Below are 27,168 nucleotides of genomic sequence, written 5' to 3' on the forward strand. Positions count from 1 at the left end.
CCCCTGTTTCCCCTCCACTGTAAGAGTCTTTTCTGTTGGTTTTTTTTTGTGAGATAATTTACCCCGTTCTACCTCTCCCTTTCTCCTTCTCCTAGTATAATCCTCTCTCACCCCTTAATTTTATTTTCCAGATATCACCCCTTCATCTTCAACTCACCCTGTACCCTCTATCTAGTATATCTATATATACGTACATATAATTTTTCCCCCTCCAATTACCCTAATACTGACAAAGGTCTCATGAGTTACAAATATCATCTTTCTATGCAGGAATGTAAACAGTTCAGCCTTAATAAGTCTCTTATGATTTTCTCTTTCCTGTTTACCTCTTCATGTTCCACTTGAGTCTTGTATTTGAAAATCAGATTTTCTATTTAGCTCTGGTCTTTTCATCAAAAATGCTTGAAAGTCCTCTATTTCACTGAATGACCCCCTGCAGGATTATACTCAGTTTTGCTGGGTAGGTGGTTCTTGGTTGTAATCCTGTCTCCTTTGCCCTCTGGAATATTATATTCCATGCCCTGCGGTCCCTTAATGTAGAAGCAGCTAAATCTTGTGTTAGCCTGATTGTGTTTCCACAATACTTGAATTGTTTCTTTCTGGCTGCTTGTAATATTTTCTCCTTGACCTGGGAACTCTGGAATTTGGTTAGGAGTTCCTAAGAGTTTTCCTTTGGGGATCTTTTTCAGGTGGTGATTGGTGGATTCTTTCAATTTCTATTTTGCCCTCTGGTTCTAAAATATCAGGGCAGTTTTCCTTGATCATTTCTTGAAAGATGATGTCTAGGCTCTTTGTTTGATCATGGCTTTCAGATAGTCTAATAATTTTTAAATTCTCTCTCCTGGATCTATTTTCCAGGTCAGTTGTTTTTCCAATGAGATATTTCACATTGTTTTCTAAGTTTTCATTCTTTTGGATTTGTTTTACAGTGTCTTGATTTCTCATAAAGTCACTAGCTTCCAATTGCTCTATTCTAATTTTTAAGGAAGTATTTTCTTCAGTAAGCTTTTGGACTTCCTTTTCCATTTGTCCAATTTTGCTTTTTAGGGCATTCTACTCCTCATTGGCTTTTTGGACCTTTTTTGCCATTTGGGTTAGGCTATTTTTTAAGGTGTTATTTTCTTCAGTATATTTTTGGGTCTCCTTTACCAAGCTGTTGACTTGTTTTTCATGATTTTCTTGCAAAACTCGGTTTTTCCTCTACTTTTCTTATTTGCTTTTCAAAATCCCTTTTGAGCTTTTCCAAGGCCTGGGACTGATTCATATTCTTCTTGGAGGCTTTGGATGTAGGAGCTTTGGCTTCATTGTCTTCTTCTGGTTGTATATTTTGATCTTCTTTGTCACCAAAGTAAGATAATATAGTCTGGCTCTTTTTGTGCTGCTTACTCATGATCCCAGCCAATTACCTGAGTTTTAAACTCTTTGTTAAGGTAAAAGTCAGTTTCCAATATGGAGAATGTACTGTCCCAAGCTTTGGGGGTTTGTACAGCTGTTTTCAAAGATACTTCTAGGGACCTGAAAATTTTCAGTTCTTTCAAGGTGCTATTATAAGGCGCGAGGTGTTTTCTCTCCACCGCCACAACAAGCTTCACCACACCAGCATTTCTCCTCGCCTCAGGGCCGCCCCTCAGAACTGTGACCCAGATCCAAGCATCAGTAAAGCAAGAGACTCCTGCCTCAGCACTGGTAAAGAGATCCCTGCAATCCCCCTCTGATCAGCCACTCGATTCCCCCTCAGTCTGTGGGCCAGAAGCTCAGGAAACAGTCGCGGCCCCTGGGGTGGCTGAGACCTAGCTCCTTCTCTCACTGCAGTCACAGACTTTTCCCACTGACCTTGTAAGTTGTCTTTGGCATTTGTGGGTTGAGAAGTCTGGAAACCACCACAGCTGACCACGATTCAGCCCTCTGAGGCCTGCTCCAGGGTCACTACTGCGGCCTGCGTGCCCACACTGAACTGCACTCCTCTCCCCGCCCAGAGCAATATACTTTTCTGATCAACCATCCAGGCTGTCTTTGGCTGGAAATTTGTTTCACTCTGTCTTTTTGTGGGTTCTGCTGCTTTAGAATTTGTTGAGAGACATTTTTTATAGGTATTTGGAAGGGTTTGGGGGGAGAGCTCAAACAAGTCACTGCTTTCACTCCGCCATCTTGGCTCCACCCCCATCGGTTCCTCTATAAAACTTTCTAAATGCGTACACAATTTTAATATTAAAGATTATACTATAAAAAATTAGAAGAGAAACAGCTTTTTACAGCCATGGGATATTACTTTAACTCAACAAGAGATAGACACAATTACAAAACATAAAATACTTAACTTTGATAACTTCAGATAGAAAAGCTTCTGCACAGACAACATTAATTGATCTAGGATAAGAGGAGAAGAGTGGGGCAGCCAGGTGGTGCTGTGGATAGAGCTCCCGTCTTGGAGTCAGGAGGACCTAAGTTCAAATCTGGCCTCAGACACTTGACACTTACTAGCTGTGTGACCCTGGGCAAGTCACTTAACCCCAATTGCCTCACCAAAAAAACCCATGCCCCCCAAAAAGCAGAAGTGGTCATGATACAGTTTGGGGATGCTGGCACCCCCAAAACGTTAGGGAACAAGGCAATGTTGCCTGGAATGAATTCATGCACTGAAACCATCTTGCAATCAAGGGGCAGAGTTTATTGTGACTCCAGTAGCAGTGTGTGAGGGTTCTTAGGGAACCTGCAACCTGTTAGGAGTGAGGTTAAAGAAAAAGGATGCCAAATATGCTAATTAGGTAATGGGAGTGGGTATTAGGGAGTGGTCAGTATATGCAAGCAGTGCAGGTGCTGGGCTGCTGGAATGGATGGGAAAACTCAGAGAGTCAACAAGGATAACTTTGTTGGGGCAACAGGGTTGCCAGAGCATGGGCCTTGGGCAGGCACTAGAGAAAGAGTCCTTGGGAGATGCACCCCTGAGATAACTTTTATCTGAGGTATTACAGGGTCAATTCTGTGCCTGTAACAAGGAGAGAATTTTCTCATGGAGGGGGGGAAAGAAAGGCTGCGTTACTTATGGTTTTAGTGCTTTTTGGAGTTCAGGTCCCACTCCCCCATCAGTCAGGTAGGAAGAAAAATTTTTATCAAATTTCTCCAATAAGGGTTTTATATCCAAGATCTATAAACATACACACACAGTAAAAATTATTTATCTGAAATGAAGGAAAACTGAGGCACAAAATTTCTGAGTATAATATGATTTAATTTGCAAAGCTAGCATTAGCTTATTAAACCAAGTCAACAGACTCTTCAGATGTCAGAGACCCTGAGTGATTTACAGAACTGATTTTTATAACAGAAAAGTAGAATTAGAAAAAAATTACAGAAACTTGTTTTGAACATAATTTTATTGGACAAGTTAGGTCACCTAATTAGTTAGGCATTCTTAATCTTACCCCAGAAGTCCTTGCTTTGTTTCTGTTTTATTTTGATACAAGGGGCCCACAGATCGACTGACATGATTTCTAGCTTCTAGAAAAGGAAATTGCTTCAGGGAGTCTGGAAGAAAAAGGAAACTGTGACTGGGAATAGCGGTTAACCCCATCCTCCCAGCGTCCAGAAGAGGAAACTTAACTTAAGGAGATCACATTACTTAACTTATACCTACTGGAAAATTAACCTTTGATCAATTTGGTCAAGATACCCCAAACCTACCCTTTTGTAGAAGTATAGGGGGGTCCACAAGAGTCACACATTGCACATGTTTTCAGACTTTTTCAATATATTCATCGGTTGTGCTGATATTTTTTCCCTCTCTGACACAATTTTAAAGGGAGAAGAGATATTTGGATAACTCTGGTGATGTAAGAAACAAAATATCAAAACTTAAACATTTTTGCATTCTGTTTTGTAATCACTTCTACTATCTTTTTTTTTAATTTTAAGAGTCAATTTATCCTATTCACATCACAGTTAGGATCCTTACTTGTATGTTTCTACCCATCCTATTCACTTTCCTTTGTAGCTAAAGTTCTGGTTATTTGCAGATTGTGTTTGTTTGCCAGTGTCCTTGTATTAGGAGTAACTTCTATAGGAAAGACTAAGAATCCGGAGGTAGATGAGGAGCTCTTTTATGTCCTTGCAAGAAGTGGGTGTGCTGCTAGAGGCAGACACACTCTACAGAAGAGAAAGCAAGCAGTTATATTCCTGTTAGGAAACACAAGGTCCCTCCTTCATTTCTGCATTGGCTGGATACTTCAAGGTATACAACTTCCTGGAACGCCTACTTCATGTTACTCCTTAATATGTTTTCTCCTCCCTCTACATACAACTTTGTGCCTAAAGTTGTGTTAATTCTTCCCCCCCAGAAGATAATATTCATAGACTTATTAAGCATGCACATTTTGAGTGATATATAACCTTTGCCCTACTTTTCAGCACTTCTAACCATATTGAGAGGTATTGTTAAGAATAATTCTTGAGCAAGACAGCTCTGCCCCTGTGACAACTTCTGAATTCTATTGTTAGTACTACTTCTACATCTGTGGAAACGTAATTTTTTTTTCTATTTTTCTTTTTATTATTTTTTTTACATGTGTTTTTAAAACTTTGGGTTACAAATTTTCTCCCTTCCTCCTTCCCCACCCACCCTCATTGAAAAGGCAAGAATTTCGATATAGGTTATAGATGTGTAGTCATGCAAAACACTTCCATAGTAGTCATGTTGTGAAAAACTAAGTATATTTCCCTTCATCCTATCCTACCCCCCATTTATTCTGTTCTCTCTTTTGGCCCTGTCCCTCCTCAGAAGTGTTTGCTTCTGATTATCCCCTCCCTCAATCTGCCCTGCCCTCTATCAGCCCCCTGCTCTCTTGTCCATTATTTTCCCTGCTTATTTTCCTGTAGGGTAAGATAGATTTCCATACCCCACTGTGTATGTTATTCCCTCCTTAAGCCAAATCCTATGAGAATAAAATTCACTCATTCCCTCTCACCTTTCCCCATTTCCCCTCCACTGTAAAAGCCTTTTCTTATCTGTTTCACGTGAGATAATTTACCCCATTCTACTTCTCCCTTTCTCCTTCTCCTAGTATAATCCTCTCTCATCCCTTAATTTTATTTTCCAGATATCACCCCTTCATCTTCAACTCACCCTGTGCCCTCTATCTATCTATACATACATATAATTTTTTTCCATCCCACTACCCTAATACTGACAAAGGTCTCATGAGTTACAAATATCTTTTCCTGCAGGAATGTAAACAGTTCAGCCTTAGTAAGTCTCTTATGATTTCTCTTTCCTGTTTTCCTCTTCCATGTTTCATTTGAGTCTTGTATTTGAAAGTCAAATTTTATATTCAGCGCTGGTCTTTTCCTCAGGAATGCTTGAAAGTCCCCTATTTCATTGAATGACCATTTTTTACCTGAAGGATTATACTCAGTTTTGCTGGGTATGTGATTCTTGATTGTAGTCCTATCTCCTTTGCCCTCCGGAATATCATACTCCATGCCCTCTGGTCCCTTAATGTAGAAGCTGCTAAATCTTGTGTTAGCCTGATTGTGTTTCCACAATACTTGAATTGTTTCTTTCTGGCTGCCTGCAATATTTTCTCCTTGACCTGGGAATTCTGGAGTTTGGCTACAATATTCCTAAGAGTTTTCCTTTGGGGATCTCTTTCAGGAGGTGATCAGTGGATTCTTTCCATTTCTATTTTGCCCTCTGGTTCTAAAATATCAGGGCAGTTTTCCTTGATAGTTTCTTGAAAGATGATGTCTAGGCTCTTTGTTTGATCTTGGCTTTCAGATAGTCCAGTAATTTTTAAGTTCTCTCTCCTGGATCTATTTTCCAGGTCAGTTGTTTTTCCAATGAGATATTTCACGTTCTCTTCTATTTTTTCATTCTTTTGAATTAGTTTTGCAGTGCCTTGATTTCTCATACAGTCACTAGCTTCCAATTGCTCCATTCTAATTTTTAAGGAAGTATTTTCTTCAGTAAGCTTTGGACTTCTTTTTCCATTTGTCCAATTTTGCTTTTTAGGGCATTCTTCTCCTCATTTGCTTTTTGGACCTCTTTTGCCATTTGGGTTAGGCTATTTTTTAAGGTGTTATTTTTTTGGGTCTCCTTTAGCATCACTCTCAGTTTTTCCCTCTACTTCTCTTATTTGCTTCTCAGCATACTTTCTGAGCTCTTCCAAGGCCTGGGACTGATTCATATTCTTCTTGGAGGCTTTGGATGTAGGAGCTTTGGCTTCATTGTCTTCCTGTTTGTCACCAAAGATAATATAGTCTGACTCTTTTTGTGCTCCTTGCTGATGATCCTGGCCAATTACTTGAGTTATAAACTCTTTGTTAAGGTAGGGGTCTGCTTCCACTGTGGAGAATGTACTGTCCCAAGCTTTAGGGGTTTTGTGCAGCTATTTTCAGAGATACTTCCAGGGACCTGTAAATTTTCAGTTCTTCCAAGGTGCTATGATCAAGGGTGAGATGTTTACTCCTTTCCTGGACTGTGCTCTGGTCTATGAGTGACCACAGGCACTATTTTCTGTCTTGGAACTGTGAGAAGGATTTCCTCTTCACAGCCAGTACACGCTGTACAACACCAGCGCTCCTCTCCCCAGGACCACCACCCAGAACTGTGACCCAGATCCAAGCACGGGCAAAGCAAGAGAATCCTGCACCAGCAAAGAGATCCTTGCAATCCCCCTCTGATCAGCCATTCTATTCCACCTCAGTCAGTAGGCCACCACCCCAGGCCGCACTCAGGAATTGGTACTGGGACCCCATGCTTCTCTCTCACCGTAGAAACAGACTTTTCCCACTGACCTTCTAAGTTGTCTTTGACATTCATGGGTTGAGTAGTCTGGAATCTGCCACAGCTGCCCGCGATTCAGCCCTCTGAGGCCTGTTCCAGGTTTACTGAGGACTGTGTGCCCATGCTGAACTGCGTTCCTCTCCCAACCTGGCACGATAGACCTTCCCAATCAAACATCCAGGTTGTCTTGGGCTGGAAATTTGTTTCAGTCTGTCTTTTTGTGGGTTCTGTCATTTTTTGGTGGTATTAGAGAGCTCAAGCAAGTCACTGCTTTTACTCCGCCATCTTGACTCTGCCTCTGGAAACATAATTTCTTATACCTTACACTTGGAGCTTGTAGCATGTTTTTATTTGTTTTTGTTTCTATAATCCTGGACATAATCTGTAAATTCTTTCATTTTGCATTTTGTTTTCTGTGTTAGAAATTCTGGGCAGTTTTCTCATATTATTTCTTGCATTTTAATAATTAAGATTTTGGATTTATGTTCTGGGAGACCTTTGATCAATCCTTAAGTTGTCTCTCTGCATCCTGTCTTTGAAAGTAGTATGTTTTGCTTTTATGGATATGCCTTCTTTTAATGTTATTTTTTCCCCTTGATCATCTGTTATTTCTATGTATTTGTATTTGTAGTTATTACATCTTTTGTTTCTTTGGTAAGACTCGACACTGTGGATCCAAGTTTTTCTGTTCTGCCAATTTATTTTCTGCTGTGCAGGCCATAAATTTTGCTTTCACAATTCTTATTTCTACTCGAAACCGTTTATGTACATTCTTCAGTTGATTCATTCTCTCTTGGGAATCTCTCCCTTAGTTAATGGCAGTGGTTTCCTGTAGCCTCCAGGAACAAATACAAAATGTTTTGTTCGACATTCAAAACCCTTCATTACCTAGCCCCCTCTTTGATCCAGTGCCACTTGCCTCCTCACTCTTCTACAAACAAAATACTCCATCTTTTGGCTCCAGGTATTTTTCCTAGGTGTCTTCAGTGCTTAGAATGCTCTCCTTCCTCTGCTCTGACTATTGCCTTCTCTGGCTTCCTTAAAGTCTCAGCTAAAATAACCACCTTCTACAAAAAGCCTTTCCTAACCTTTATTAATTCCAGTGCTTTCCCTCTGATTATTTCCTATATATTCTGTATGTTGTATATTTATTTGCATATTAGTCACCTCCATTAGATTATAAGTTCCTCGAGGGCAGAGACTAACTTTTGACATTTTTTGTATCCCCAGCACTTAACCCAGTGCCTGATGTATATATGTGCTTAATAAATGTTTACTGATTTGAATTGAATATTAGAGTTTTGTGGGGATACTTGTATCATCTCCCCATACTGGAGTGTGAACAGTTATTCTTATTCAGTCATTTATGATTACTTACTCGTATTTACTTTTTAAATTTTTTTCTTGTCTCCTTTGCTTATATTTCAGAGTTTCTGCTCAGCTCTGATCTTTTCACAGGAATGTTCATTAAAGGTTTATTTTTTTTTTCTCTTGTAGGATTATATTCATTTTTTCTGGGTAAGTTATTCTTGGTTGTAAGGTTCTGTCTCTTAACCTGCTGTAAGTAATATCATTCTCCAAATTCTCTTTTCCTGGCTGCTAAATATTTTGTGATATTGACTGGTTCCTTGGTACTTGGATTCTTTCTTTCTGTCTGTTTGTAGGGTGGGGTGGTGGTGTTTTTTTGTTGTTGTAGTTGTTTTGGGGGAGCTTTTTTGGTAGTGGTGATTTGTTTTGATCTGGAAGCTCTAAATTTGGCTATAATGTTCCAGGGAGTTTCTTTCAGGTCATGACTGATGGATTTTTTTTTTTTAATTTTTACTTTTCTCTGTGCTTCTGAGAGATCTGTGCAGTTGTATTTAATGATTCCTTGACCTGTAATATCTTAAATTATTTTTTTCCTTTTTAGTTTTTTTTTTTTTTGGTCTTGGCTTTCAGGTAGTTCAGTGATTCTTAAATTCTTAAATCATTTCTCCTTCTGTTTTCAAGTCATTTGTTTTTATTACTTCCCATTTTCTATTTTTTTCAGTTTTTTACTTTGTTATAGAGCAGCTTCTTGTTTCATGGAGTTATTAATTTCTATTTGGCCTATTCTAATTTTCAAGGAATCTATTTAGTAAGGTTTTGTACCTCCTTACTCTTAATTCTCTTACCAAATTTTCATCACTGTTGTTTCTTTCTGATTTTTTCCCCGCTCTGGCTAATTCATTCAAAAATCATTTTTAAATCTTTTCTTCATCTCTTCTAGGAATTCTAGTCCTAAAGGGTGGTGTGTATGTGTGTGTGTTTTAAAGGCTATGTTTGAAGATTGTCCTTTTCTCCAAGATAGCTCTTTATTATGGGATTCTTTATGTGCTCATTTTTTTTCAGCCTACTTCCTGATTTTAGATTTTGTTAGGACTGTGCACTTCTCAGGTAATGTCAGGGCTTAACTTGTGCCTAATTGAGTCCTGCTATTCATTTCTTGGGATTTTGAGTGTAGTGTTGTTCTAGGATCTATATTACGTTTCTTTTTGCTTAGTGTTTGCTTATTTCCTGGCCTTTAAAAAAATTGAGCTCTCCTGCTGGCGAGCAGGGAGCACTGACCCAAGCTTCTTGTGCTGGGAGCCTGGGGCCTGGTCACGGGCTTTGTGTCCTGGGGCCTCAACTGCTGGCAGCTGCAGAGTTCTGGCATTTTACCTGGTATTGGGCTGGAATCAGTAACACTGGAACTCTAGGGGTAGGATTGGGTAGTCTGGCCCCTGGAGGTTGCCTGCTCACCCTGGCCTTTTCTTTCCCTCCTTTCACTTTCTTTGCCTTCTTTTAGATCAATGTTTTGCTTCTGTGGGATGTTTTTCTGCCTGGGGCTTTCCCCCTTGGAGCACTTCCCAGAATTTTGCTGAGGCACTGGGAGACTAGCCTGCTGTAGAACACTGAGGTACATGGTGATTTTCCGAGCTGGTTTCCACTGGTTCACCTGCCCATACTGAGGCACTCAGGAGTCCTGGTGTTGGTGTTTGCCTGCTCCATCACCTGCCCAGTTCAGGATCTCCCCCTGGTATGCTGAGGTGGGGTTTTCAACTAGCTCATTAGGATGCCTAGTACTGTACTGCTCCCCTTCTCCCAGGGCAAGAGGGGCCTTTCTCGTTAATCTTTCAAACTACCTGGGCTACTGGATTTCTGCACCCTATCTTTCTTCTGGTTCAGCTGTTCCAGAGTTTTTTCTGGGGTGATATTTTCTGGGCTTTCAAAAGTTAATAAGGGAAGGTAAGAGTGACTTACTATTTACTATTACATACTTACATATTAGCTTCCGGAAAGCATAACTCCCCCTATTCTATGATCTCAGGAACGGTTCAGGCTGGGAATCTGTATACTTTTAATTCTCCCAAAGTAGATCTGTGGTGAAGAGTGAGTTTTGCTTCAGAACTCCATTAATGCTGTCCTGTGTATTTGCCCCTCCTTGAAGTTATAATACTCTGCTACTGGACTCAGCCCATTATCAACTAACTTAAAAGCTCAATGAGTTCAAAAAGACAGAATTGCAGGTTCTCTTTCACACTGTAATTTCTGCCCTGATTATTATTCTGCCGGCTTTAAATTGGACTGGGGCTAGAACTGAGATCCTCACTTAACTTCAAGGGTCACAGCTACACAGCTCTTTCTTATTTCTGTACTCGTTCCTTGATCAGGAGCCTCAGGCCCTTGACTGCTTTACAAAACAAGCAAAACCCCCCCAAAAAAAACTTTTATTCATTTTTCTTTTTACTTTATAGACATTTACTTTAAAGACATTTTTTAACTTTACAGACAATGTAGATGAATCTCATTTTGTGAGAAGTACCTTGTAACAAGATAAAACTAATAGTATAGTAACTCTATCTAAAAGTCCATAGAACATTTCACATTTGTAGTACTCTTCCTTCTCTTTTTTTGCATTAACAAAAATTTATTTTTCCTACTTTCTACCCCATACACCATAGGGGGAAAAAAAAGGAAAAATTTCTTGTAACAAATATGCATAGTCAAATAAATTCCTTGAAAACTCTACACAAAAATGTCTCATTCTATGTCCTAAATCTTTTACCTCTGAAATCACGAATGGTCATTGTATTGATTTTTAGTTCTTACGACCGAAAATCAATCATCAGCATAAAGGTGAGGGTTGAAACCATGGAAGCAGATGAAATCATCAAGTGAAATAGTGTAGACAAAGAAGAGAAGAGGGCTCAGAACAGAGCCCTAGGGGCCACCTGTGGTCAGTGGGGGCACTCCAGTTGAAGCTCCAGCAAAAGAAACTGAGGAGTGGTCAGACCGTGAGGAGAATGTGGATATAATAGTGTCAAAAATATGTAAAGAAAAGAGAATATCAAGAAGAGAGTGATTGACAGCATAAAAGACTGCAGAGAGGTAAAAAAAACAAAACATTGGATTGAGAAAAGGGCTATTAAATTTGGCTGTTAATAGGTAACTTTAGAGAGAGCAGTTTCACTTGAATGATTAGGTCAGAAGGCAGACTGTCAGTTGATGTTCTTGGTCCTTCCAATGTTTAAAAAAAATGGGGTTTGAATTAATGGGGGGATGGATGAATCAAGTGGAGATTTTTTAAAGATAGAGAAGACATGGATATGTTTGTAGGCAGCAGGGAAGCAGTCAGTAAAGAGAAATTTAAGGTAAGTGACAGTAGTAGGCAAGAGACAGACTCTTAGAGAAGATAGAAAGGAATGGGATCACTTGTACATGTAGAGAGGTTTGTGAAGAGAGAGCTCTCAGTGAATAGCCTCATTTTTTTTCAGTAAAATACAAGGCAAGATTCTCAGTTGAGAGGGTGAAAGAAGTGAGAACCAGACAGGTTTGCTGAAGGATTGAAAAGATTTAGAAGAGCAGTGGGGCTAGTGAGTTAATTAGAGACATGTAAAGGAATTGCCTTGTGAGGTCCCTCACAGGTGAAGTGATATTTAATGTAATAAAAGATCATATAATATTTAACATAAACTTGTAGTGGATGCAGTCAGCACAATTTTATCATTTTCTTCAGTTTCATTCAGTAGCATATTAACACAGGCATTAGATGATTGTAGTGATCCAAGATCTTGGCAGTCACTGTGCATCAGTTCATATAAGTCTTGAGATGTCCCTTTGAAATCATCTTTTTCTCTTCTCTTACAGTATAATGATATGCCATTACATTTATAAGCAACAGTTTGTTCAAGCCATTTGTCAATTTATGGGCATTTCTTTAGTTTAAACTTACCAAGGCCCTTATGTTTCCCTTTCCTATTTACTTTTTTATGTTTTTCTTGAGTCTTGTATTTGAGAGTCTTTTATCTCATTGAATTTCCATTTATTCCCCCTGAACGATTATACTCAGTTGTGCTGGGTAGGTGATTCTTGACAATCCTAGCGCCTTTGCCCTCTGGAATGTCATATTCCAAGCCCTTTAATGTAGAAGCTGCTAAGTCTTGTGTTATCCTGATTGTGTTTCCACAATACTTGGAATTGTTTCATTCTGGCTGCCTGCAATGTTTTCTCCTTGACCTGGGAACTCTGGAATTTGTCTGTAATATTCCTGGGAGTTTTCATTTTGAGATCTCTTTCAGTAGGTAATTGGTGGATTCTTTCAATTTCTATTTTATCCTCTGGTTCTAGAGCAGTTTTCCCTGTGATAATTTCTTGAAAGATGATGTGTAGGCTCTTTTTTTGATCATGGCTTTCAGGTAGTCCAGTAATTTTTAAATTATCTGTCCTGTATCTATTTACCAGGTCAGTTGTTTTTCCAGTGAGATATTTCACATCATCTTCTATTTTTTGATTCTTTAGTTTTATTTTATTGTTTCTTGATTTCTCATAAAGTCATTAGCTTCCACTTGCCCAATTCTAACTTTTAAGGAATTATTTTCTTTAGTGAGCTTTTGTACCTCCTTTTCCATTTGACCAATTCTACTTTTTGAGGAGTTTTTCTCTTCAGTGAATTTTTGTATATCTTTTTCCATTTGGTCAGTTCTGCTTTTCAAGGCATTCTTCTCCTCATTGGATTTTTGTACCTCTTTTTGGCCTAGTCTTTTTTTTAAGCTGTTATTTTCTTCATTTTTTGTCTCCTTTACCAAACTGTTGACTCTTTTCTCATGATTTTCTTGCATCAGTCAAATTTCTCTTCCCAGTTTTTCCTCTACCTCTCTTACTTGATTTCCAAAATCCTTTTTGAGCTCTTCCATGGCCTGAGAACAATTCATATTTTTCTTGGAGGCTTTGGATGTAGGAGCTTAGACTTTGTTGTCTTCTGAGTGCGTGTTTTGATCTTCCTTGTCACCATAGTAACTTTCTATAGTCAAAATTTTTTTCTATTGTTTGCTCATATTCCTATTACTTGACTTTTAAGTCTTTATTAAAGTAGGGTTCTGCTTCCAGGGTGAAGGGCACGCTATCCCAAGCTTCAGAGGTTTTGTGCAGCTGTTTTCAGAGATAATTCTAAGGACCTGTAAGTTTTCAGTTCTCCCAAGGTGGTGTGGTCTAAGGAGGGGCGTGTTTACTATTCTCCTGGCCTGTGCTCTGTTCTGTTAACGGCCATAAACACTCTCTCTACCCTGGGATTGTGAGGAGGTCCCCCCCTCCACTGCTGCCACAAGTCATGCTATACTACTGCTACTCCTCATCCTGAGACTATCACCCAGGAATGTGACCCGAATCCGAGTATGGGCAAAGCAACAGAGTCCTGTCCTCATTCTAGCAAATAAGATCCCTGTAATCTCCTTCTGACCAGTTGTTAGACCGTTTTACCCTCTATGGGCTAAGAGCTCCTAAGTATCTGCTTCTGCTGCCGATTCAGTTATTCCTAAGGCCTGCTCCTGGTTTGCTGAGGCCAGGGTTGTGCTCTCATGCAGATGTGACAGATCTTTCCTGCTGGCCTTCTAAGTTGTCTTTGGCATGTGTGTGCTAAGAGGTCTGGAAACCACCACTGCTGCCAGTGATTCATTTGTTCTTAGGCCTGCTCTGGGTTTGCTGGGACCCAGTTTGTGTTGATGTGACCTGCTCTGGACTTTGTGCTACTCTCACCTTGCTGCAGCAGACCTTTCCTGCTGATTGTCCAACTTGTCTTGTCCTGGAAATTTGTTTCCCTCTGTCTTTTTGTGGGTTCTGCTACTGTAGAATATGTTTAGAGTCATCTTATAAGGTATTGGTAGGGATTTTGGAGAGAGCTCAGGCAAGTCCCTGCCTTTCCTCTGTCATCTTGGCTGTGCCTCCCCTATTTAGTTTCCAATTTTTTCTTTGCCACCATAAAAATATTTGCTACAAACATTTATATATATGTAGTGCCTTTTCCCCTTTCTTTAATCTTCTTGAGGTATAGCCCTAGCAATGGTATAGTTCGGTCAAAGAGAATACTATATTTAGTAACTTTTTAGCATAATTCCAAATTGCTTTCTAGAATGGTTCTCAGACCATTTTGAGCTCTTCCAAGTAACTCTTTTCACATTCCGTAGTTTTTGGTTTAAGGAAGATTTGTGTTTGAGATGTTGTTTTGAGAAATATTGAAGGTACCATGTTAAGAAGAAAATTCCTTCTTCCTATTCTTTTTAGTGATTAAAAAAAGTTGCCATGAATAGATGTTGACTTCTGTGAAAGGTTTTTTTTTATGCATCTATTGATGCTTTTCCCTTCTGTTTTTCTGTTTGCTGTATTAAATTCATAGTTCTTAGTTGTTGAACCTGGTATAAACCCGACTTGGTTGTGATAGATGATTTTTTTTAAAAAAAAGCATTATTATTAGCTAACATTTTGTCATGTTTCATTTATTTTCTAATTCAGTTACAAAAACTGTTATCATGAACAGCCCATAGATATCTTAATACTCTTTACAGATTTGGATTTGTACACTATAATTTACATTTGTTAACAGTTAACTATTCATATCATGAATTTTGTTAGGGGAGTTTGTTTATGTATTAGAGATCTTAAGTTGAATTTTCCTCAGAGTTATTAGTGGTTATTGTAGATATTAAAAACTTAGATCATACGGTTTTAAAATCTGGAAGTTTTGAAGGAATTAGCAAGATTTTCATTATTTTCTTAGTAAGTTAGAGTGTATGTATTAGAGGAGAAATGGAAAATTATTGCTGTGCATCAGATTTTTTTTTATACCTAATAGCCACATAAAACCTAAATAACATTTCCTGAATCAATAAAAGTGCCAATTAAAACAAAATTGTTTTCTTTTTTCTTGGCCATCTATATCTTTAGTCTTTTACTTACTTCTTTTTCCTAGTTATGCTCCATGGTGTCCTGCTTGTCAGAACCTTCAGCCAGAGTGGGAAGATTTTGCTGAGTCGGGGGAAGATCTTGAGGTTAATATTGCAAAAGTGGATGTCACAGAGCAGCCAGGTATGGTTCCTCCATTTGCATTTATAAAGAGCTTTTCAACATTATAAACATTTTACTGAACTACTGTATTGTTGTATATTTTAATGAAATACTGTTTGTTACATTATTATTTAAAGTAGCCACACATCATTATAGTTCATCAGCATGTATTGAAAAGTCTTTAAATATTACTGTAATTTTAAGTAAAATTTTATAATATTTGGAATAACAGAATTCAGAATTGGAAGGTACAACAGAGATTTAACTGGAGTTAAATAACTACTTTTTAAAAACTGAAATTTTACTTTATCAATAAGTAATTGAAAAATAAGGTCCCATGAGCAGCAAGATGAAGCCATGTGACTTAGTTAAAATAACTTTAACTTTCCCCCCAAAAAGGAAGAATGTGCTATATGTAGGGTAATTACAGCTAAATCTGAAGGAGAAAGAAGACAAAATTCCACAAGGTAAAATCCTCGTGATAATATTAATACCAGAGAACTCTAATCTTTAAAGCTTCAGCATTCTTTACCCACCAGCTTCCATGTGCTGTGGCAGGAGAATAAACTAACATGCAAATTTGTGCCGAAATTCATCTTAGAATCCTTCTCTGTACTGTTGCAGAGACTTTTCCAAAACACCCCCTCTCCCTACACCCTTAAAGGAGACACTGACTTTCCCCTGCCACTTGGAGCTGAAATGGAAGGGGGTGGGAAGACTGAAAATATTCTGTCTTTTGACTAGGAACTTGAGACTGTGCCTGAAACACTCTCCTCCTCTGCTCCGAAAGAAGAATGGAAGCTGAAGGAGGATTTGGGGCAGGGTTCCAGCAGGATTCAATCCTCTCTCCTCAGAGGATACTCTACACAGGGACCAGTCCTGCAAACCTTATATCCTCTAATAGAAGGAGGCTGAGCCAGCATTGCAGCCTAGCTTTGGTACTGTACCCACCAGCAAAGGAGAAACATAATAATGTGAGGAGGGGTACCAGAAAGAAAAAGACTGAAACACTAAAGATTTGAAGAGAAAAACCTCAATCAAAGACCAGAGCATAAGCAGAGAGATAAATCAACAGTTGGAGCCCCAAAGAACAGGAAGAATAAGTAATAAACCTTAGAAAATACAAAATATTCTTAACAGATATACAAAGAAAAGTGAACCAAGTGTCAGATGAAATACAAAATCTTGTGGATTCCCAACAGAGTGTACAGAAGAGAGAAGAAATATCGTAGTGGTTCAAAAGAGAAATGAACTATATAAAAGAAGAAATTGAGGATGAATATTGGTCTGAGCTTAGAGCTCTCAGTTCAGAATGAAAAAAAACTTAACAGATTAGAAAACAATTCAGTCTATGTTATAGAATAAGCAAGGAAAGACAAATTAACAAATTTGGAACCCAAAAATACTGAAATGGAAAATCTAGCAGAAGCGAAGCAAAAGGTAACCATTACTTGAATTCCATGAAAGCCATAGCTACTGATCTTGAAAACAAGATGTACAGAGATAATGTAGGGATCATATATCTCCAAGAAGAATGTGACAGACAAATCAACCTGACTACTACAGAGCAGAAAACTACCCATAACTTCTTAATACAGACAGCAAAGCATCAGTTTAGAGAATCCATGGGTTGCCTTGAGAAAGCACACCCATATATATACGTTCACATGTACACTTTGAAACCCAAGATATAGTCATTAAATCCAGCCATTTTGATGATAACATTTTTTGCAGATTACGAGGAGGAAAACTTTCAAATAGGTAAGTAAGGAGTTTTTAATACAAGATTATTTCATAGTCATAAGAAATTTCAGGAGAATAGAATAATACATTCCCCCCAAAAAGGAGCTCAGGCTGCATCTCAGAATGCCGTATGTCCTGCAGACCTGAGGCTAATAATTAATGAAAAAAGGATATTCAACAGGAGAAGAAATTCCAGGCATTCCTGGGAAAAAAAAAATGTAAGCAGAGTACTAGATTTCTAAGTACTCCAAACAATAGAAACCTTTAAAAGGTAAATAAAACTCTGTAAGCAAAGAGTAAATAATAAAATCAATCACTCTGTGTTTAGAAGTGTTTTTCTTTTTTTAATTAAGAGAAAAAGATTGTTCATCAAGGTATAAAAATGGGTATGAGGATTCAAGATGTAAGTGGAACAAACAAGTGAATATGGAAGAGCAGAATTGAAGTACTGTGCTCTTTTTATTTTTTCTATGTGCTTGGCACATAGTAACCACTTTATAAATGTTTATTAATTGATTGAGGTCCCTTCAGGAATCAGTATATTTTATAGTACAGAATCACAGAATAGGAGGGTACATAAATGGGGAAAGGAGAGATGGAGAATAGGGAAATGTGTGATGCATCCCTACCAAATCCATAAGAGAATAGAGGAAGAATGATGATTCCTATAGTCTCTTAGGAAGAGAGGAAGGATTCAAGAATGATGAGAGAAGGGTCTGAAGGTGTGTCTTATATTGAAAGACCTGCTTCAAAAAAAAACAGGCTAAAGGACCCATGGACTAAGAGATGTATGTCTGTTTTGGAAGACGAGAACCTCGTGATTAGTTTAATCTGAGAAAAGCTAATACATTGAAAGGTCACCTTTCTTCATGGGCAGCATCCTGACCAAAGAGAAGGAATATATGATCTCTTAGGGCAAATAGCACCAACCATGATTTTGGGGGCAGAGGAAGGATGCATAGAACCCAGAGATGAGATGGTATTGGCCTTTGTGAAGGAGACCATTATAGTAAAGTGTGACAATTCGAGAGACATAGTTTCTGGGTAATTTAATCGTTTTATTAATAAGGCCAGCATTTTATTTTTTGGCATCTTGTACTAGTGGCTGCATTCCCTGGCTGTTTACTTGGTGCTATACTGATGTTGTCCTGAGGCCCACAGGGAACCGTTGTGTCTGATGCTGTGCTGTGGGGATGGGATGTAGGTTGGCTGGTGCTGCTGGAGACTATAGGGGTCTAGCAGCTTACCTGGTGCTGAGTAGGAGTCCTGTGTTTCCTTGGGGCTACGCTAAAGCACATGGAGGCCTGTTTGCCCTGGGCTGTGCAGAAGCACAAGGTACTTTTTGGAGCTAGAGTCTGCCAGTTCTCCTGGCTATGCTAAGGCACGTGGGGGTACTGGTGTTAGCATTTGCCTGCTTCACCACCCTAGGGTTCAGGCTCTCCTGCTGGTTTGCTGAGGTGGGGCTTGCTGTGATACTTCCTGTGCTGGACTCCACTCCCCTTTTACCCAAGTGAGATGGAACTTTTTTGCCCATCCTCCAAGTCTCCTGGGCTAAAAGACTGCTCCACCCTGTCTTTCTGCTGACTCCCATGTTCTAGGATTTGTTCTGGGGCACTGTTTTATAGTTGTTTGGTTATTTGGAGGTGAATCTGGGAGAGAGACAGCGATTTTTTTGCTTATTCTGCCATTTTGTGGTCCTCAGAAGTCCCCAGCATTTTATTAATAAAGGATGATCGTTTGTCCGTCTCTCTTTGACCAAAGACGATCATGGCACTGGGCTCATGGTTTATATACCCTTCAAAGAGTAGGTGTTCCTGAGGGGTGGCATTCAACTCTGATTGGATAATCCAGTAGGAAGTGATCTATATTAAAATGAGGGCCTGAGAGTGACATCATGTCACTCTTGGATGAGAAACTATCTCTAAATTCAGACTAAATTCTATTTCCAGCCTTGTATCTAGACAAAAGGATCTGTCTCCACCCAAGCTTGAGAAGAACACAATGGGTTTCCCCACTTTAGATTAAATTCCTTGTGTGGTTGTGTGAGGTTTGACCAAGATTGAGGAGAGTCAATTCTCATTATCAGTAATGTCATTCAAGAGACCGAACTTTCTATTTTTTTAAAATCAGGACTTTAGAAGAAGAGAACTCTGGATCACTCCATATTATTGGTTACTAATAATCATTTCTCTTAGAAGGCAGGAGATAGGACTGGGCCACATGATTCAGGGCATGGTAATTTCTGCTTTGTGGCACTGTGCATTTCTAATATTCTTTTCTCCTGAATTGATATTTCTAGGAATGAGACATACCAGAGAAGATGATGGGGTAAATGATACAAAGATATTAACCTGGAAATTGCTTAGCAAAGGAAGTTGAAACTTGATACTTAACAGGCTTTAACCCCACAAGGAACATATGATTAAAGAAGTAATAAATAAGGGAGGGAGGAAGGGAGAAATTTTGAAACTCAAAGTTTTAGTAACGAATGTTTGTTATTGTTTCTGCATGCAATTGGGAAATAAGATACACAGGCAAAGGGGTATTGAAATCTATCTTACCCTACAGGAAAATAGAAGGGGAAGGGAATAAGAGGATGGGGTAATGTAAGGGAGAAGAGTTTGGGTGAAGGGGGAATCAGAATGCAGGCCGTCTTGGGGTGGGGTGAGGGAAGGGATAGGGAGAAAATTTGGAACTCAAAATCTTGTGGAAGTAAATATTGAAAACTAAAAATAAATAAATTGGGGGGGAAAATAGAGTTCTTAAGCCTTTTAAAGATTTTTTAAAAAAATAAAAGTAATATCATTATTTAAAAAGTGGTATCAAAGTAGTTTAAGTAGAACTAATTGCAGAGGCAAAGTACTGATTTATAAAAAGGTATGCACATACACATGTGAATATATGCATATATCTATATGTACACACATAATACATTTTATATATAACATTTAGATGCTATGCCATTTGATATGCATAATAAAGATAATGATTTTTATGGTGTTTTAAAGTATAACATAGTTTTCATTTTTCTATCAGTATTATGAATTTTTAGTTCTGTTTGACTGGTAACGTGATTTTTTCGTTTCACATCATGTATGATAAATTTTGTTCCAGCTTCTCATTTTTATTCTGCATGGTTTTTAGATGTTTTGTTTCTATGTGTTTTTTTCTCACTTGCACAAAGGGTTGGGCTTAATATTTTCCTTAATTTCTTTCTTTAGCTTTAAATATATAAAAACATTTAATATTATTATGATATATTGGTTGATTGGTTGTTGTCTTTTGTTTTTGAAGAGGACCAAAATGACATCACTATTCTATAGTCAAGTTTCAATGTGCCTGATCAGACCAATATGAGCTTGGAATACTCTGCCACAGGTTGGGCAGAAATGGTTCCTGTGAACATTTGGGGTGGATTCTCTAAATTTGTGCATCCTACATTTCCTTTAATATATGATATATAATAATTATAAAAATATATTATGTGTATAATAGTATACTCTTAGTATAGTAGTATAATGTGTAATAAGAGATATATATACACACACATACATACACATATACATATATACATATATATAATGTATATCCACTAAAAAAAAGAAATTGAGGAAAACACTAAACCTAACATTAGGGCATTTCTTTAATTACTTTGTGTAATTCTTTCTTCCACCCCCCAACTGCTATATAAATTAAACATCTAAAAAATATGTGGAATCAAAATGAGAAGCTGGAACAAAATATATATGTTTACATGCATCATGTAAAGTTTTTTAAAAAGCTGTCAGACGAAACTAAAAATTTATAATACCCATAGGGAAAGGAAAACTACATTATGTTTAAAGAAACCATAGATAATTTGTCATTGTCTTTATTCATATCTATATAGATATAAATTTAAGCTTTAATAGCTTAAAACTACACCAAGACTTTTGAAATATCCTGTTTATATGAAATTGCATGGCATTTAAATTTATGAAGATAAATTAACTGAATTACAAAAAGATTGATAATAACAATAGTAGAATACTATGATTTTCTCTTTTTTTAGAGTTGCACAGATCTAACATGTAAACAAAAGGGAAACAGAACTGAACAATCTATTAGAGAATTTAGAGCTGAAAGGTTTTGGTATCTTCTGAATGGGGACCTAAAATGATAAATAACATATAATAAATAATAAATAAATGAAATAATAAATACATACACACATACCTATACATATACTACATACATGCAAATATATACATATATATGTGTATATATTCCTTTATCCTCAGCACCACATAGCATCTTTACAAAAATAGTGTATTGGGGAACAGAGGAATTTTAAAACATAAATATCCACAGCATCCCTTATAGATTTGAATAGAAATCATAATTGATGCAAATAGCAAAAACAAGATAGAGGCCTTAATGGAAATTTTGTAACAACATTCTGAACAAGTATTAGGTCAAAGAAGAGAATCGTAAAAACAATACCTATGTGAAATATAATTATAATGAAAAGGTAGTGTACCAAAATTATTGTAATTTAACTAAAGCAGCCCTCAGAGTAAAAGGCATATTATTCAGAACATATATTAACAAAATAGAAAAAGAGGTTAATGAATTGACAATTAAAAGTTGGGAAAATAGCACATAAATCCAAAATAATAGTAAAAAAGAAATCTTGAAAATTAAAAAAATAATAATTTAGAAAAAAAGATTATGAAACTAATAAAACTTTTAAAAGCTGGTTCTTTGGAAAGAGTAGCAAAATTGGTAAATTATCAGCCAACCAGGTTAAAGAGAGAGGAAAATCAAATTAATGGAATTTAAAATTAACAGAGTGAAATTCAATAATTAGAAGTTAACAGAATCTGCTGTATAGTTTTATGCTAATAAAATAGAACTAAAATAATTTTATGCAGAAATTTAATATGTACAAATTAACAGAATACTAAATTGAAGTGATAAATCAAACTCAGAAAAGGAAATTGAACTAACTTGGAAGAAATTACCAAAGTGGGGTAGGTACCTATTCTAGATGAAGTTATAGAATTCTATCAAACTTTAAAAGAAAGACTAATACATATACTACTCAGATTTTCAAATGAAAGAAAATTCTGTTACTGTCCCATTATGAGATAAAGATAATTGTAGATTAACATAATGTACAACTGTTCCAAAAAATTAAATAAAATCTTGGCAAAAAAGAGTACAAGAATTTATCTAAAAAATCATTTGCTATTATCAAGTTGGATTTATATCAGAGATGCAAAGATGATTCTATGCTAGGAAAACAATGAAGATAATGTTGAAAATAAAAGCATATAAAGCTAACAATTTTATCAGCAGAGGCAGAAAAAGACCTTTATGCTTTTTATACAAAGTATAAGACTTATCTTTGCTAAAAAAAAAACCATGAAACATAAGCAAGTATAATTTTTAAAAGTATCTTTTAAGAAAATACAAATTAGAATTATTATATAATAAAAATTGGAAGCTTTTATATATGGCAATAATACAATCCAGGTGAGAATAATAGAAAAAAGGCTTTATTCAAAATAACTATAATGCATAAAATATCTGGTAGTCAGTTTGCCAAACAAATAGAAGACCTGTGTATATATAATTACAGCATCTTCCTTAAAGTAATTTAAAAAAAAACAGCTAAAATCATTGGAGAGATATTAAATGCTTATGAGTTGACTTTTTCAGCATAAAAATGACATTACCCAACTCAATGCGTAGGTAAAGTTCTATATCAATCAGATTACAGCTAGAGTACTTACAGAGGAGACTGTGAGAAGAGGAATAGCCCTTCCAGCCCTCAAATTATAGAGTAATTTTCATTAACTATTTGGCTATAAAATTAAGTCAGTAGAACAGACTAGATTAGGAAGAATAAGAAATAATTTGACATAACCAAATGTTCAGTAAACCTGAATTTATGAATTATGTGGGGAAGAAGTCACTCTTTTTTAACAATACCTGGTAAAGCAGGAAAACAATCTGGCAGAAATTAGGTCGAGACCAATGACTAACACCATATAACACAATAAACTCAAATGGATGTGCAATAGTAATTTTTAAGATTATAAAAAATATTAGAAGAGAAACAGATACTTATCACATCTATGTTGAAATACATTCTTAATCAAAGAATAAAATTCATAAAAGATGACTACATGAAATTGAAAAACTATACAAACAGAAATAATGGGACAAAAATAAGAAGAGGAAAATATTTTTGTATCAAATATGTGATAAAGGTCTTATAACCAGTATATATAGACAACTCAAAATATATATGACCAAAAGTCATTCCCCTATAAATATGCCAAAAGATACGGAAAAATATTTCTCAAAAGAAAGATTGCAAGCTGTCAGCAGCTGTTTAAAAGAATGTTCCAAATCACAGATACTAATGAAAATTATTATGTCAATAGTATATTAATTAAATTAATAATGAAAATTATTATTAGTGATTTGTAACATTTCTTTTATATAGCTGTTAATGTCAAAATAATTCAGTCAGTAAACTAGTATTTATAAAGTGCCTATTATGTGCTAATTATTGTACTAAGTGTTAGGGATACAAAGAAGAGCAAAAAAGAATCTGTTCACGATCTAATGGGAGAGACAATATGAAAAGAACTGTGTACAAACAAGATATATACATGATGAATTAGGGATATTCTCAGAGGGAGGACACTAAGGAGAAGTGGGAAAACCTCCTTGTAGAAGATAGAACTTTAGCTGAGTCTTTAGGGAAACTAGTAGGCAGAGATGTAGAAGAAAAATTTAGTAGACATGGATGACAGGTAGTGAAAAATGCTACATGTCAAGAGATGAAGTGTCATATGAAGGTAACAGTGAGGAGGCCATGTGTCGCTGGATTGCAGGATGCTAGTGGAGGGGTGGGAGGAATGTAAAAAGACCAGGAAAGGTATAAAGGGGTCAGGTTAGGAGGAGTTTTAAAAGTCAAATAATGAATTTTATATTTGATTCTGGAGGTGGTAAGGAGACACTGTAGTTTATTGAATGAGGGAGAGGAATAATATGATTATACTTATATTTTTTGATGATTGATAAGACAACTGAGTGGAAGTTCTTCTAGACTAGGGAGAGGCTTTTAACAGGCAGAACAGTCAGAAGGCTGTTGTAATAGATTAGTTGATGAGGGCCTGTACACATATATACACTGTATAAGGTAGAAATGACAGGACTTGACAACTGATTGAATATGGGGATGAGAGCATGTAAGGAGTAAAGGATGATACTTAGGTATCAAGCCTGGGTGATTGGGAGGATGGTACCCTGGGCAATAGTGGGGACATTAGAAAAAGGGGGAATTTGGGGGGGAAATACAGAATATATTTTTAGACATGTTGTTTGAGGTCTATGGGACATCTGGTTGAAAATGTCTAATACACTGTTGGAGATGCAGGACCTGAAGTCATGAGAGAGGTTAGCTGGACAAGCAGATCTGAGAGTCTTCTGTATAGAGATGATAATTGAAAGTGTGGGAACAAATCCCAATGTGAAATAGTATAGAGAAAGAAGCAGAGATGTCTCAGGACCGAACATTGTAGAACCTCTATGCAGGTGTGACATGAGAGAATATCCATCAAATGACACTGAGAAAGAATAGTTAGAAAGGAGAACCAGGGTAGAATAGTATTGTGCAAATTTAAAGAAAAAGTATTAAGGAGGAGAGAGTAATTGGCAGTGCCAAAGCCTGCAGAGATGTAAAGGAAGATGAGGATTGAGAAAAGAGCATTAGATTTGGCCATTAAGAGATTATTAGTGACTTTGGAGAGACTAGTTTTGGTTGAATGATGAGATCAGAAGCCAGACTATAAAGATTTAAGGAGACAGTGAAAGGAAAGGAAATGGAGGCACTTATTGTAGACTGTCTTCTTAAGAAATTTAGGCACAAAAGAGAGGAAAGATATAGGAAGATAACTTGTGGGGGATGGATGGATCAAGTGAGGGTTTTAAAATTTTTTGTTTTGTTTTGGATTTTTTGGATGGTAGAGGAGCCATAGGTATGTTTGCTGGCAGTAAGGAGGCAGCCAGTAAACGGGGAGTGATTGAAAATTGGTGGGAGTAGGGAAGATAGAGAAGGCAATCTTCTGTAAAAGGATGGAATGGAATAACTTGTGCATTTAGTAGGATTTGCCATTATACCCATTGATTTCATAAAGATAATTTAAAAAAGAAAATTATAGATAGGAATAGTCAATGTTGGGGCAATGTGATGCAGTGAATAGAGTACTGGGCCTGGAGTCAGGAGTCGGGAAGACTCATCTTCCTGAGTTCAAATCTGGACTCAGACACTTATAGCTGTGTGGCCCTTAGCAAGTCACTTAACTCTGTTAGCCTCAGTTTCCTCATCTGTAAAATGATCTGGAGAAGAAATGACAAACCACTCTGGTATCTTTGCCAAGAAAACCCTAGATGGGATCACAAAGAGTCAGATATGACTGAGAACAACTGAACAACAAGTCATTAATGGTTGGAAGGCCTATGGAAATAAAAAACATTAATGCACTCCTGATGGGGAACTGATTTAGTCCGATCGTCTGGAAAGGAATTTGGAATTAAGCAAAGAAAGTGTCTTAAATGTCAGTATCACTTGATCCAAAGATCCTACTGCTAGGCATACATATCTCAAGGAGGTAGAATAATAAAAAGAAAGTTTCCATGTAAGATATTTATAGCATTAACTTTTTGTAGTAGCAAAGAATTTAAAACAAAATAGATTCCCATCATTTGGGAAGTGGATAAACTAATTGTGGTACATGAATATAATGGAATATCACCTTGCTTTAAGAAACAGTGAATAGGATGAATAAAGAGAAGCATATATGAATTATTCAGAGTGGAGTAAGCAGATTCAAGAAAACAGTTGCTGCAACATAAAATGGAAAGAACAACAAAATAATCAAAACTGAATATACTGAAATTATAATGACCACGACTATGATCTATGAGCATGTCATAGTGTGAATTGCTGTGAGAAGACATCTCATTCTTTGCAAAGGTGAGGAACTATGGGAATGGAATGCTACACATACTGTGAGACTTTCTCAATTTGTTGATCAACCCTTGTTTAATTGTTTAATTCTTTTCAAAGGAAGGGAAAGGACATAATTGGAAATATAGGTAATATAACATATAAAAAATTCTTTAAAATATAAGAGAAGTACTTGCAATTTAAAAGTGATATATATTTAGCCTGGGGAAACCTATCAGTGTATCTCTGCCAGAATTTTTTTTATTATATTTATCAAGCCTTAATATTTATTTACAGGTCTTAGTGGTCGGTTTATCATAACTGCGCTTCCCACTATCTACCAGTAAGTATTTGAAAGTGGGGTTTTGTTTTGTTTTGATTAGGCTTATGATTTCATTGGTGTAGGGATCTCCAAGTATGGAATCTCACTATCAAAACAAGTCAGCATTTGTATTACTTCTTCCAGTACAGTCTTAGTTTCCTGGAACACTGAAAGGTTAAGTTACTTTGCCATGTTTATAGAACTGATATGTATAAGAGGCTTGAACACAATTCTTCTGAGTCTAAGGCTATCTCTCTATCCACTAGATCACAATGAAATTTAGATCTTTGAAATTAGTTCTCGGTACATGTAATAATAGAGAAAATATAGGAGTCTTATTTCAGTAAAGCATAGTTCTGTCTTGAGACCTACTGGTAATTTGGCTTTCTTCTCTTTTTAAATCAAATTAACCGTTGGCTAATTTATCATCTTATTTTTTTTCCATAAAACTAGCTTCTAATTTTGTTTATTGAAAATTTTTTTTAACTTTCAATTTCATTACTCCTTTGATTTTCTATTTCTAATTTACCCTCTTTTTCTAGAATTTCAGGGCAGTTTTCCTTAATAATTTCTTGTAATATTGTATCCAGATTATTTTTTTGATCATAACTTTCAGGTAGTCCAGCAATTCTTATGTTGTCACTCCTTGATCTGTGCTGCAAATCAGTTGTTTTTCTAATGAGGTGTTTTAGATTCTCTTCTGTGTTTTTTCTTGTTTTATTATTTCTTGGTGTCTTATAATGTCATTCAATTCCTCTTGCCTAATTTTAGTTTTCTTTTTTTTTTAATTAGTTTTTTTTTAGGCAATTGGGGTTAAGTGACTTGCCCAGGGTCACACAGCTAGTAAGTGTCAAGTGTTGATCTGAGGCTGGGTTTGAACTCAGGTCCTCCTGACTTCAGGCCCGGTGCTCTATCCACTGCGCCACCTAGCTGCCCCACTAATTTTAGTTTTCAAGGAGTTATTTTCTTCCTGAAAATTTT

The 27,168-nt window shown here is 36.7% G+C and overlaps 1 protein-coding gene across 1 annotated transcript in view; it reads left to right on the plus strand.

Moving 5' to 3' along the window:
• The window catches only part of TMX1 (thioredoxin related transmembrane protein 1), a 61,555-nt gene that overhangs the window by 25,370 nt on the left and 9,017 nt on the right, over nucleotides 1-27,168 (plus strand). Inside the window, exons 2-3 of the mRNA XM_027841691.1 lie at nucleotides 15,021-15,136; nucleotides 26,163-26,208. Of these exons, the coding sequence (XP_027697492.1) occupies nucleotides 15,021-15,136; nucleotides 26,163-26,208 (162 nt within the window). The remainder of the gene's footprint in view (nucleotides 1-15,020; nucleotides 15,137-26,162; nucleotides 26,209-27,168) is intronic.

This window comes from Vombatus ursinus, unplaced genomic scaffold (assembly GCF_900497805.2).
Source record: "Vombatus ursinus unplaced genomic scaffold, bare-nosed wombat genome assembly UNPS02004746.1, whole genome shotgun sequence".
Taxonomy (NCBI): domain Eukaryota; kingdom Metazoa; phylum Chordata; class Mammalia; order Diprotodontia; family Vombatidae; genus Vombatus; species Vombatus ursinus.